General features: G+C 43.7%; 1 protein-coding gene across 1 annotated transcript in view; it reads left to right on the top strand.

Moving 5' to 3' along the window:
• The window catches only part of LOC117546261 (MAM and LDL-receptor class A domain-containing protein 1-like), a gene marked incomplete at its 3' end in the record, with an annotated part of 67534 nt that overhangs the window by 23489 nt on the left and 30876 nt on the right, over positions 1 to 13169 (top strand). Inside the window, 3 exon segments of the mRNA XM_034216428.1 lie at positions 5502 to 5657; positions 11401 to 11469; positions 11471 to 11492. Of these exon segments, the coding sequence (XP_034072319.1) occupies positions 5502 to 5657; positions 11401 to 11469; positions 11471 to 11492 (247 nt within the window).

Consider the following 13169-nt stretch of genomic DNA (forward strand, 5'->3'; position numbering starts at 1 on the left):
TGGTAGAGGGGCATGAGCTCAGACCCCTCCTCTTAAAGCTTTATGTGAGTAGAGGGACATGAGCTCAGACCCCTCCTCTTTAAAGCTTTATGTGAGTAGAGGGACATGAGCTCAGACCCTCCTCTTTAAAAGCTTTATGTGAGTAGAGGGACATGAGCTCAGACCCCTCCTCTTTAAAGCTTTATGTGAGTAGAGGGACATGAGCTCAGACCCCTCCTCTTTAAAGCTTTAATGTGAGTAGAGGGACATGAGCTCAGACCCCTCCTCTTTAAAGCTTTATGTGAGTAGAGGGACATGAGCTCAGACCCCTCCTCTTTAAAGCTTTATGTGAGTAGAGGGACATGAGCTCAGACCCCTCCTCTTTAAAGCTTATGTGAGTAGAGGGACATGAGCTCAGACCCCTCCTCTTTAAGCTTTATGTGAGTAGAGGGGACATGAGCTCAGACCCTCCTCTTTAAAGCTTTATGTGAGTAGAGGGACATGAGCTCGAGACCCCTCCTCTTTAAAGCTTTATGTGAGTAGAGGGACTATGAGCTCAGACCCTCCTCTTTAAAGCTTTATGTGAGTAGAGGGACATGAGCTCAGACCCCTCCTCTTTAAAGCTTTATGTGAGTAGAGGGGACATGAGCTCAGGACCCCTCCTCTTTAAAGCTTTATGTGAGTAGAGGACATGAGCTCAGACCCTCCTCTTTAAAGCTTTATGTGAGTAGAGGGACATGAGCTCAGACCCCTCCTCTTTAAAGCTTTATGTGAGTAGAGGGGCATGAGCTCAGACCCCTCCTCTTTAAAGCTTTATGTGAGTAGAGGGACATGAGCTCAGACCCTCCTCTTTAAAGCTTTATGTGAGTAGAGGGACTGAGCTTAGACCCTCCTCTTTAAAGCTGTATGTGAGTAGAGGGACATGAGCTCAGACCCTCCTCTTTAAAGCTTTATGTGAGTAGAGGGCCATGAGCTCAGACCCTCCTCTTTAAAGCTTTATGTGAGTAGAGGGACATGAGCTCAAGACCCCTCCTCTTTAAAGCTTTATGTGAGTAGAGGGACATGAGCTCAGACCCCTCCTCTTTAAAAGCTTATGTGAGTAGAGGGACATGAGCTCAGACCCCTCCTCTTTAAGCTTTATGTGAGTAGAGGGGGACATGAGCTCAGACCTCCTCTTTAAAAGCTTTATGTGAGTAGAGGGACATGAGCTCAGACCCCTCCTCTTTAAAGCTTTATGTGAGTAGAGGGACATGAGCTCAGACCCTCCTCTTTAAGCTTTATGTGAGTAGAGGGACATGAGCTCAGACCCCTCCTCTTTAAAGCTTTATGTGAGTAGAGGGACATGAGCTCAGACCCCTCCTCTTTAAAGCTTTAATGTGAGTAGAGGGACATGAGCTCAGACCCTCCTCTTTAAAGCTTTATGTGAGTAGAGGGACATGAGCTCAGACCCCTCCTCTTTAAAGCTTTATTGTGAGTAGAGGGACATGAGCTCAGACCCCTCTCTTTAAGCTTATGTGATAGGGGCAATGAGCTCAGACCCCTCTCTTTAGCTTTATGTGAGTAGAGGGACATGAGCTCAGACCCCTCCTCTTTAAAGCTTTATGTGAGTAGAGGGGACATGAGCTCAGACCCTCCTCTTTAAAGCTTTATGTGAGTAGAGGGACATGAGCTCAGACCCTCCTCTTTAAAAGCTTTATGTGAGTAGAGGGACATGAGCTCAGACCCCTCCTCTTTAAAGCTTTATGTGAGTAGAGGGACATGAGCTCAGACCCCTCCTCTTTAAAGCTTTATGTGAGTAGAGGGACATGAGCTCAGACCCTCCTCTTTAAAGCTTTATGTGAGTAGAGGGACATGAGCTCAGACCCCTCCTCTTTAAAGCTTTATGTGAGTAGAGGGACATGAGCTCAGACCCCTCCTCTTTAAAGCTTTATGTGAGTAGAGGGACATGAGCTCAGACCCTCCTCTTTAAAGCTTTATACCCAATCAGCTCTTTAGAAACAGGAAGTGAAATAGAGGGATATGAGGCGTGGCTAGAATGATCTGTTTGGTGTTTGGAGCAAAACACTTCAGACGTGTTTTTTATATATTTTATATATCTGAGACCTGCTATTGCCTAAAAATAGCATGATAGGTGACCTTTAAGTACACTTCAAAGCCTCTTCCCTTTAACTTGAGTAAAGAAGTTTAGTCAGTACTTCTACTTTCACCAGAGTATTTTTAAACACGAGTATCTGTACTTCTCCTTGAGTAAAGGATGTGTGTACTTCTACTTGAGTAAAGGATGTGTGTACTTCTCCTTGAGTAAAGGATGTGTGTACTTCCCCTTGAGTAAAGGCTGTATGTACTTCTACTTGAGTAAAGGATGTGTGTACTTCTACTTGAGTAAAGGATGTGTGTACTTCTCCTTGAGTAAAGGATGTGTGTACTTCTACTTGAGTAAAGGATGTGTGTACTTCTACTTGAGGAAAGGATGTGTGTACTTCTACTTGAGTAAAGGATGTATGTACTTCTACCTGAGTAAAGGATGTGTGTACTTCTACCTGAGTAAAGGATGTGTGTACTTCTACCTGAGTAAAGGATGTGTGTACTTCTACTTGAGTAAAGGATGTGTGTACTTCTACTTGAGTAAAGGATGTGTGTACTTCTACTTGAGTAAAGGATGTGTGTACTTCTACTTGAGGAAAGGATGTGTGTACCTTCTCCTTGAGTTAAAGGATGTATGTACTTCTACTTGAGTAAAGGATGTGGTGTACTTCTACTTGAGTAAAGGATGTGTGTACTTCTCCTTGAGTAAAGGATGTGTGTACTTCTACTTGAGTAAAGGGATGTGTGTACTTCTACTTGAGGAAAGGATGTGGTGACTTCTACTTGAGTAAAGGATGTGTGTACTTCTACTTGAGTAAAGGAATGTGTGTACTTCTACTTGAGTAAAGGATGTGTGTACTTCTACTTGAGTAAAGGATGTGTGTACTTCTACTTGAGTAAGGATGTGTGTACTTCTACTTGAGTAAAGGATGTGTGTACTTCTACTTGAGTAAAGGATGTGTGTACTTCTACTTGAGTAAAAGGATGTGTGTACTTCTCTTTGAGTAAGGATGTGTGGTACTTCTCCTTGAGTAAAGGATGTGTGGTACTTCTACTTGAGTAAAGGGATGTGTGTACTTCTCTTGAGTAAAGGATGTGTGTACTTCTACTTGAGTAAAGGATGTGTGTACTTCTCCTTGAGTAAAGGATGTGTGTACTTCTACTTGAGTAAAGGATGTGTGCTTGAGTAAAGGGATGTGTGTACTTCTACTTGAGTAAAGGATGTGTGTACTTCTACTTGAGTAAGGATGTGAGTACTTCTACTTGAGTAAAGGATGGTGTACTTCTCCTTGAGTATGTGTGTACTTCTCCTTGAGTAAAGGATGTGTGTACTTCTACTTGAGTAAAGGATGTGTGTACTTCTACTTGAGTAAAGGATGTGTGTACTTCTTACCTTGAGTAAAGGATGTGTGTACTTCTACTTGAGTAAAGGATGTGTGTACTTCTACTTGAGTAAAGGATGTGTGTACTTCTACTTGAGTAAAGGATGTGTGTACTTCTACTTGAGTAAAGGATGTGTGTACTTCTACTTGAGTAAAGGATGTGTGTACTTCTACTTGAGTAAAGGATGTGTGTACTTCTCCTTGAGTAAAGGATGTGTGTACTTCTCCTTGAGTAAAGGATGTGTGTACTTCTCCTTGAGTAAAGGATGTGTGTACTTCTACTTGAGTAAAGGATGTGTGTACTTCTCCTTGAGTAAAGGATGTGTGTACTTCTCCTTGAGTAAAGGATGTGTGTACTTCTACTTGAGTAAAGGATGTGTGTACTTCTCTTGAGTAAATGATGTGTGTACTTCTCCTTGAGTAAAGGATGTGTGTACTTCTCCTTGAGTAAAGGATGTGTGTACTTCTACTTGAGTAAAGGATGTGTGTACTTCTACTTGAGTAAAGGATGTGTGTACTTCTACTTGAGTAAAGGATGTGTGTACTTCTACTTGAGTAAAGGATGTGTGTACTTCTACTTGAGTAAAGGATGTGTGTACTTCTACTTGAGTAAAGGATGTGTGTACTTCTACTTGAGTAAAGGATGTGTGTACTTCTACTTGAGGTAAAGGATGTGTGTACTTCGTCTGAGGTAAAGGATGTGTGTACTTCTCCTTGAGTAAAGGTATGTGTGTACTACGTTCTACTTTGAGTCAAAGGATGTGTGTACTTCTCCTTGAGGTAAAAGGATGTGTGTACTTCTCCTTGAAGTAAAGGATGTGTGTACTTCTACTTGAGTAAAGGAGGTGTGTACTTCCCTCCTTGACGTAAAGGGATGTGATGTACTTCTCCTTGAGTAAAGGATGTGTGTACTTCTCCTTGAGCCTAAAGGATGTGTGTACTTCTCCTTGAGTAAAGGATGTTGTGTACTTATACTTGAGTAAAGGATGTGGTGTACTTCTACTTGTTAGTCAAGGATGTGTGTAACTTCTACTTAGAGTAAAGGATGTGTGTACTTCTTCTCCTTGAGTAAAGGGTATGTGTGTACTTCTACTTGAGTAAAGGATCCTGTGTGTACTTCCTACTTGAGGGGTAAAGGATGTGTGTACTTCTCCTGAGTACAAGAATGTGTGTACTTCTACTTGAGTAAAGGATGTGTGTACTTCTACTTGAGTAAAGGATGTGTGTACTTCTACTTGAGTAAAGGATGTGTGTACTTCTACTTGAGTAAAGGATGTGTGTACTTCTACTTGAGTAAAGGATGTGTGTACTTCTCTTGAGTAAAGGATGTGTGTACTTCTACTTGAGTAAAGGATGTGTGTACTTCTATTGAGTAAAGGATGTGTGTACTTCTCCTTGAGTAAAGGATGTGTGTACTTCTACTTGAGTAAAGGATGTGTGTACTTCTCCTTGAGTAAAGGATGTGTGTACTTCTCTTGAGTAAAGGATGTGTGTACTTCTACTTGAGTAAAGGATGTGTGTACTTCTCTTGAGTAAATGTGTGTACTTCTCCTTTGAGTAAAGGATGTGTGTACTTCTACTTGAGTAAAGGATGTGTGTACTTCTCTTGAGTAAAGGATGTGTGTACTTCTCTTGAGTAAAGGATGTGTGTACTTCTACTTGAGTAAAGGATGTGTGTACTTCTACTTGAGTAAAGGATGTGTGTACTTCTACTTGAGTAAAGGATGTGTGTACTTCTACTTGAGTAAAGGATGTGTGTACTTCTACTTGAGTAAAGGATGTGTGTACTTCTACTTGAGTAAAGGATGTGTGTACTTCTTCTTGAGTAAATAATGTGTGTACTTCTTCTTGAGTAAAGTATGTGTGTACTTCTACTTGAGTAAAGGATGTGTGTACTTCTCCTTGAGTAAGGATGTGTGTACTTCTACTTGAGTAAAGGATTGTGTACTTCTACTTGAGTACAGGATGTGTGTACTTCTACTTGAGTACAGGATGTGTGTACCTCTCTGGATCCCAGCAGCTGATGATAACCGTGCAGTTCTTTTGACTCAACAGATGACTTTCTATTATGTCGGAGGACATAATGCAGATCTTCAGGTCTTGGTTCAAACGATGGGTCAGAAAACAGAGGTGTGGAAACTCTCCTCAGAAACTCGGAGGGAAACGTGGCAGCGGACAATCATTACGTTCTCCAGGAATCACAGTTTTCAGGTCAGTCACAGTTTTCTATAAACCAGACTTTAATATTGGTGTTTAATCAAATCAAGTTTTATTTATAAAGCACATTTATAAACGATGTTTGGTGAGAGCCAAAGGGCTGAACATAAAATAAAAACAACCCTACAGTAGAGACGCTTTACAGCAAATACAACAACAAGACCCTCTGTCCTTAGACCCTCTGTCCCTCAGACCCTCTGTCCTTAGACCCTCTGTCCTTAGACCCCTCTGTCTTTAGACCCTCTGTCCTCAGACCCTCTGTCCTCAGACCCTCTGTCCTCAGACCCTCTGTCTTTAGACCCTCTGTCTTTAGACCCTCTGTCCTTAGACCCTCTGTCCTTAGACCCTCTGTCCTCGGACCCTCTGTCCTTAGACCCTCTGTCCTCAGACCCTCTGTCCTTAGACCCCTCTGTCCTCAGACCCTCTTTCCTTAGACCCTCTGTACTCAGACCCTTACCCTCTGTCATCATAGACCCTCTGTCCTCATACCCTCTGTCCTTAGACCCTCTGTCCTCAGACCCTCTGTCCTTAGACCCTCTGTCCTCAGACCCTCTGTCCTTAGACCCTCTGTCCTCAGACCCTCTGTCCTTAGACCCTCTGTACTCAGACCCTCTGTCCTTAGACCCTCTGTCCTCAGACCCTCTGGTCCTCTTAGACCCTCTGTCCTCAGACCCTCTGTCCTCAGACCCTCTGTCCTCAGACCCTCTGTCCTTAGACCCTCTGTCCTTAGACCCTCTGTCCTTAGACCCTCTGTCCTTAGACCCCTCTGTCCTTAGACCCTCACATCGATGCTAAAACAAACAAACACAACCCTACACTAAACAATGGTTTATGTGAGATGTATAGGTTATCTCTCTGACTATTTAGCGCCCGATATACCTTATCAAATCTTAGAGAGGATATATTCTGCTCATTTTCAGGTGTCCTCTACTGTGACATGTCTCCATGCTTTAATGTTCAAAAAGCTCTTATTTCACCCTCTGTCTGAAACCAGATCAGTTTAATCACAACGGTAAACAGAGGTCGACTCTCCTCTTTTCCCTTCATTAATATACGTCTTGTTTTAGAAGCACCTGAGTTAATGGGTGTTTGATTGACTACTCGGACTGTGTTGTTCTCTGTCTAATTGTTTTATGGCTTCATTAAGAACCTTGCCGATTCCTTTCATAAGCACTTAGTCCTAGAGACTAATCTGTGATGTGATGACTTCTTAATACTCTAAATATGAAGATATCCATATTTTCTGAGAGTAGGGAACATCGCCTGGGGTTTCATAAACACACAGGTTTTAAATCCTTAATACCAAGATCATATATATTTATACCTCACTGCAATCATCCTATATAATGCATCTGTTTAAATCTTGTAATTGAGCTTTTGGAAGCAACGTACTATTACAAAATGACTAGCTAGCTAACCTGTATAGTATGACCAATAGGAATTGAGTATTTGAGTGCCTTTTCCAATCACCCATGCTGATACTACACACCATTTAGGTCAGTAATAAATGAGGGGTTATATAACTGGAGCAGATAAAGCTGGACTTTGATCAGAGGCTCTGATATGTGACAGCTAGAGGAAATTTGATGTTTGTAGATAGCTCGCATTGTGGACATGGAGACTTCCTGTCCCCGTGGTCTGGAAGTCAATGGTTTTCTGACTGAGTTTTTGGCCTGAAATGTGGCATTAAATACGTCATAAATACTCCACTGGTGGATTTAAAAAACAGAGGTTGCTAAAAAGTGACTAAATGAGACGACTAAACGCCATCACGCCCAACATTAGCCCGCCTGTAGCTTAGCGGTGGTGACGTGAAGTCATGTGACCGTGCTGTAGTTCTTTATATCCCAACATTAGCCTCCTTTAGCTTAGCGGTGGTAACGTGAAGTCATGTGACCGTGCTGTAGTTCCTTTATAGCCCAACATTAGCCTCCTTAGCTTAGCGGTGGTGACGTGAAGTCACGTGACCGTGCTGTAGTTCCTTTATAGCCCAACATTAGCCTCCTTAGCTTAGCGGTGGTGAAGTCACGTGACCGTGCTGTAGTTCCTTTATAGCCCAACATTAGCCTCCTTTAGCTTAGCGGTGGTAACGTGAAGTCACGTGACCGTGCTGTAGTTCCTTTATAGCCCAACATTAGCCTCCTTTAGCTTAGCGGTGGTAACGTGAAGTCACGTGACCGTGCTGTAGTTCCTTTATAGCCCAACATTAGCCTCCTTTAGCTTAGAGGTGGTGACGTGAAGTCATGTGACCGTGCTGTAGTTCCTTTATAGCCCAACATTAGCCTCCTTTAGCTTAGCGGTGGTGACGTGAAGTCATGTGACCAGTGCTGTAGTTCCTTTATAGCCCAACAGTTAGCCTCCTTTAGCTTAGAGGTGGTGACGTGAAGTCATGTGACCGTGCTGTAGTTCCTTTATAGCCCAACATTAGCCTCCTTTAGCTTAGCGGTGGTGACGTGAAGTCATGTGACCGTGCTGTAGTTCCTTAAATCCCAACGTTAGCCACCTTTAGCTTAGCAGTGGTGACGTGAAGTCATGTGACCGTGCTGTAGTTCCTTTATAGCCCAACATTAGCCTCCTTTAGCTTAGCGGTGGTGACGTGAAGTCATGTGACTGTGCTGTAGCTCCTTTATAGCCCAACATTAGCCTCCTTTAGCTTAGCGGTGGTGACGTGAAGTCATGTGACCGTGCTGTAGTTCCTTTATATCCCAAGATTAGCCTCCTTTAGCTTAGCGGTGGTGACGTGAAGTCACGTGACCGTGCTGTAGTTCCTTTATAGCCCAACATTAGCCTCCTTTAGCTTAGCGGTGGTGACGTGAAGTCACGTGACCGTGCTGTAGTTCCTTTATAGCCCAACATTAGCCTCCTTTAGCTTAGCGGTGGTGACGTGAAGTCATGTGACCGTGCTGTAGTTCCTTTATAGCCCAACATTAGCCTCCTTTAGCTTAGAGGTGGTGACGTGAAGTCATGTGACCGTGCTGTAGTTCCTTTATAGCCCAACAGTTAGCCTCCTTTAGCTTAGCGGTGGTGACGTGAAGTCATGTGACCGTGCTGTAGTTCCTTTAATAGCCCAACGTTAGCCACCTTTAGCTTAGCGGTGGTGACGTGAAGTCATGTGACCGTGCTGGTAGTTCCTTTATAGCCCAACATTAGCCTCCTTTAGCTTAGCGGTGGTGACGTGAAGTCATGTGACTGTGCTGTAGCTCCTTTATAGCCCAACATTAGCCTCCTTTAGCTTAGCGGTGGTGACGTGAAGGTCATGTGACCCGTGCTGTAGTTCCTTTATATCCCAAGATTAGCCTCCTTTAGCTTAGGCGGTGGGGACGTGAAGTCACGTGACCGTGCTGTAGTTCCTTTATAGCCCAACATTAGCCTCCTTAAGCTTAGCGGGGGTGACGTGAAAGTCACGTGGACCGTGCTTGTAGTTCTTATAGCCCAGCATTAGCCTCCTTTGGTGAGGTGAGTCATGTGACCCCGTGCTGTAGTTTCCTTATAGCCCAAAATTAGCCTCCTTTAGCTTAGCGGTGGTGACGTGAAGTCATGTGAACCGTGCTGTAGTTCCTTTATAGCCCAACATTAGCCACCTTTAGCTTAGCGGTGGTGACGTGAAGTCATGTGACCGTGCTGTAGTTCCTTTATAGCCCAACATTAGCCTCCTTTAGCTTAGCGGTGGTGACGTGAAGTCATGTGACCGTGCTGTAGTTCCTTTATAGCCCAACATTAGCCTCCTTTAGCTTAGCGGTGGTGACGTGAAGTCATGTGACCGTGCTGTAGTTCCTTTATAGCCCAACATTAGCCGCCTTTAGCTTAGCGGTGGTGACGTGAAGTCATGTGACCGTGCTGTAGTTCCTTTATAGCCCAACATTAGCCTCCTTTAGCTTAGCGGTGGTGACGTGAAGTCATGTGACCGTGCTGTAGTTCCTTTATAGCCCAACATTAGCCACCTTTAGCTTAGCGGTGGTGACGTGAAGTCATGTGACCGTGCTGTAGTTCCTTTATAGCCCAACATTAGCCTCCTTTAGCTTAGCGGTGGTGACGTGAAGTCATGTGACCGTGCTGTAGTTCCTTTATAGCCCAACATTAGCCTCCTTTAGCTTAGCGGTGGTGACGTGAAGTCATGTGACCGTGCTGTAGTTCCTTTATAGCCCAACATTAGCCAGCCTTTAGCTTAGCGGTGGTGACGTGAAGTCATGTGACCGTGCTGTAGTTCCTTTATAGCCCAACATTAGCCTCCTTTAGCTTAGCGGTGGTGACGTGAAGTCATGTGACCGTGCTGTAGTTCCTTTATAGCCCAACATTAGCCACCTTTAGCTTAGCGGTGGTGACGTGAAGTCATGTGACCGTGCTGTAGTTCCTTTATAGCCCAACATTAGCCTCCTTTAGCTTAGCGGTGGTGACGTGAAGTCATGTGACCGTGCTGTAGTTCCTTTATAGGCCCAACATTAGCCTCCTTTAGCTTAGCGGTGGTGACGTGAAGTCATGTGACCGTGCTGTAGTTCCTTTATAGCCCAACATTAGCCACCTTTAGCTTAGCGGTGGTGACGTGAAGTCATGTGACCGTGCTGTAGTTCCTTTATAGCCCAACATTAGCCTCCTTTAGCTTAGCGGTGGTGACGTGAAGTCATGTGACCGTGCTGTAGTTCCTTTATAGCCCAACATTAGCCTCCTTTAGCTTAGCGGTGGTGACGTGAAGTCATGTGACCGTGCTGTAGTTCCTTATAGCCCAACATTAGCCACCTTTAGCTTAGCGGTGGTGACGTGAAGTCATGTGACCGTGCTGTAGTTCCTTTATAGCCCAACATTAGGCTCCTTTAGCTTAGGCGGTGGTGACGTGAAGTCATGTGACCGTGCTGTAGTTCCTTTATAGCCCAACATTAGCCTCCTTTAGCTTAGCGGTGGTGACGTGAAGTCATGTGACCGTGCTGTAGTTCCTTTATAGCCCCAACATTAGCCGCCTTTAGCTTAGCGGTGGTGACGTGAAGTCATGTGACCGTGCTGTAGTTCCTTTATAGCCCAACATTAGCCTCCTTTAGCTTAGCGGTGGTGACGTGAAGTCATGTGACCGTGCTGTAGTTCCTTTATAGCCCAACATTAGCCATCCTTTAGCTTAGCGGTGGTGACGTAGTCATGTGACCGTGCTGTAGTTCCTTTATAGCCCAACATTAGCCTCCTTTAGCTTAGCGGTGGTGACGTGAAGTCATGTGACCGTGCTGTAGTTTCCTTATAGCCCAACATTAGCCTCCTTTAGCTTAGCGGTGGTGACGTGAAGTCATGTGACCGTGCTGTAGTTCCTTTATAGCCCAACATTAGCCGCCTTTAGCTTAGGCGGTGGTGACGTGAAGTCATGTGACCGTGCTGTAGTTTCCTTTATATAGCCCAACATTAGCCACCTTTAGCTTAGCGGTGGTGACGTGAAGTCATGTGACCCGTGCTGTAGTTCCTTTATAGCCCAACATTAGCCTCCTTTAGCTTAGCGGTGGTGACGTGAAGTCATGTGACCGTGCTGTAGTTCCTTTATAGCCCAACATTAGCTGCCTTTAGCTTAGCGGTGGTGACGTGAAGTCATGTGACCGTGCTGTAGTTCCTTTATAGCCCAAAATTAGCCTCCTTTAGCTTAGCGGTGGTGACGTGAAGTCATGTGACCGTGCTGTATTCCTTCATATACCTGTTGTGTGGGTAAAGGAACTAAAAAGTGGACTTCTTGAATGTTCTCTGTTTATCCCAGTGGTTGATAGTCGAGGGTCTCTTCTCTCCTCCTGACAGCCAATCCTCTGAGTTTTCTGGGGCCGTCGATGACCTGTCCTTCAGTCCCAGCTTGTGTGACTGCTCCTGGTACTGGCTGATAAGTAATATTAATACAATAAGGTCGCCACACAGAGTGTCACACTGTGGCTAATTTTGTAAATATCACCACACATAAACAGACATCCAGACGATCTGTCCTGAATACTTGATAACAGAGATGAACACACTAAACAGATGGGATTACTTTAAATCTGCTCCAGACCCAAAAATCAGATACTGTTACTCCAGTGAAGAGATTGTATCGTTAAAAAGCACTCATGGGAGATCATGGTGGATTAATGTAAATGAGCTCAGCTGCAGAGAGGAGTGAGTAGCTGAGTTATGGGAGATATACTAGAGGGATACAAAGTATGTGTGTTTCTCTCTTTTATAAAAACTGAATTTAATTCTGCTTATGAGGAGTTTTGGAAACATACAGTGGGTTAGTTTATTCTATAGCACATTTTAAGACACAGAGGCAATTCAAAGTGCTTCACAGGCATTAACACATAATAATTAAAAATACTGGCTGCAGCTAAAAGTGCAAAGATAAGGCTCGGTTAAACATTAAAACGGTAACATTAGAACCATTTTAAAGAGTCAATTGACCGTAGGCCAGTCCCAGCTGTGTGCATCACTTCTTATAATAATATAAATCCAATCATGAAACTGTAACTGTATGGTGGGCAAACATGTGTTTCAGGGTTTGAAGAATACAGAGTTAGTTTTGATTCTGGTTCCACTTAAGGAAAGTGGAACCAGTTAAGTATTAATAACATGTCACCACCCTCAGTTCAGACCCTTTGCATATCTTAAATATCACCACACATCGTGTTCTGAATACTGATGACAGGAGCAGACCCCTAATGGATGGGGTTCATAACAGAATAACAGAGCATTAAAGATAGTGCTTACTTCGGGTTTCCTGCAGGGTTTATTTATGTCTGCTTCAGCTCAGCGGGAGCGTTTGATAAAGCACCGTCTTCATGGACACCATCTCTGCATGTTGCCTTAGTGATATATTGTATTTCAGCCGTGAGAAGCACAAAGGATCACGTATTTAGAGCTGGTATTACTCATGTTGTATAGGAAGATACAGATGTCCCTGCTCTCCGACAGTGAAATTATGATTTTTTTTCTCGAGTCGACGACCTGTGGATACCACATTTTTCTCTCAAGGCCAGTTTAGAGATGAAGAAGCAGACATAAAGTCTTAGCTTCAGCAACACGTGCATGGAAAGCTTTAATTGCAAGGAAGGATTTCCACTGAATATATATATATTTAAAGAGAAATCTGATACTTCACATTCATTCATTAATGAGCAGGTCTGCAGGCTAGCTGTCCGACCTCCATGGTTTATTTAGGATAAATCACATATTTATTGTCAGTAGCAACAGCAGGTTTTGTATTGCTCTGTATTCAACATGTGGCTGAGATCTCTATCCAACATGTGTGAGGAATACAGAGAAACATCCCCCGGCATATCTCCTCCAGTTCGTCTTTTTTTAAAGCCCTTTTTGGGGGATTTTCTCACCTAAAACTTCACTGATTTTCTCAAATGACTAATCAGAATCAGGATCAGGTTTATTTGACACAAGGAATTCTACTTGATGTCGTGGTGTATACATAAAATAAAACAAAGATTAAAAACACAAAACTATTTGAAGAAAACTATAATTGTTAAGAATGTCACAAGGCTCAGGACCCAAACGCACAACACCAGA

This window comes from Gymnodraco acuticeps, unplaced genomic scaffold, assembly GCF_902827175.1.
Source record: "Gymnodraco acuticeps unplaced genomic scaffold, fGymAcu1.1, whole genome shotgun sequence".
In the NCBI taxonomy this organism is placed as follows: Eukaryota; Metazoa; Chordata; class Actinopteri; order Perciformes; family Bathydraconidae; genus Gymnodraco; species Gymnodraco acuticeps.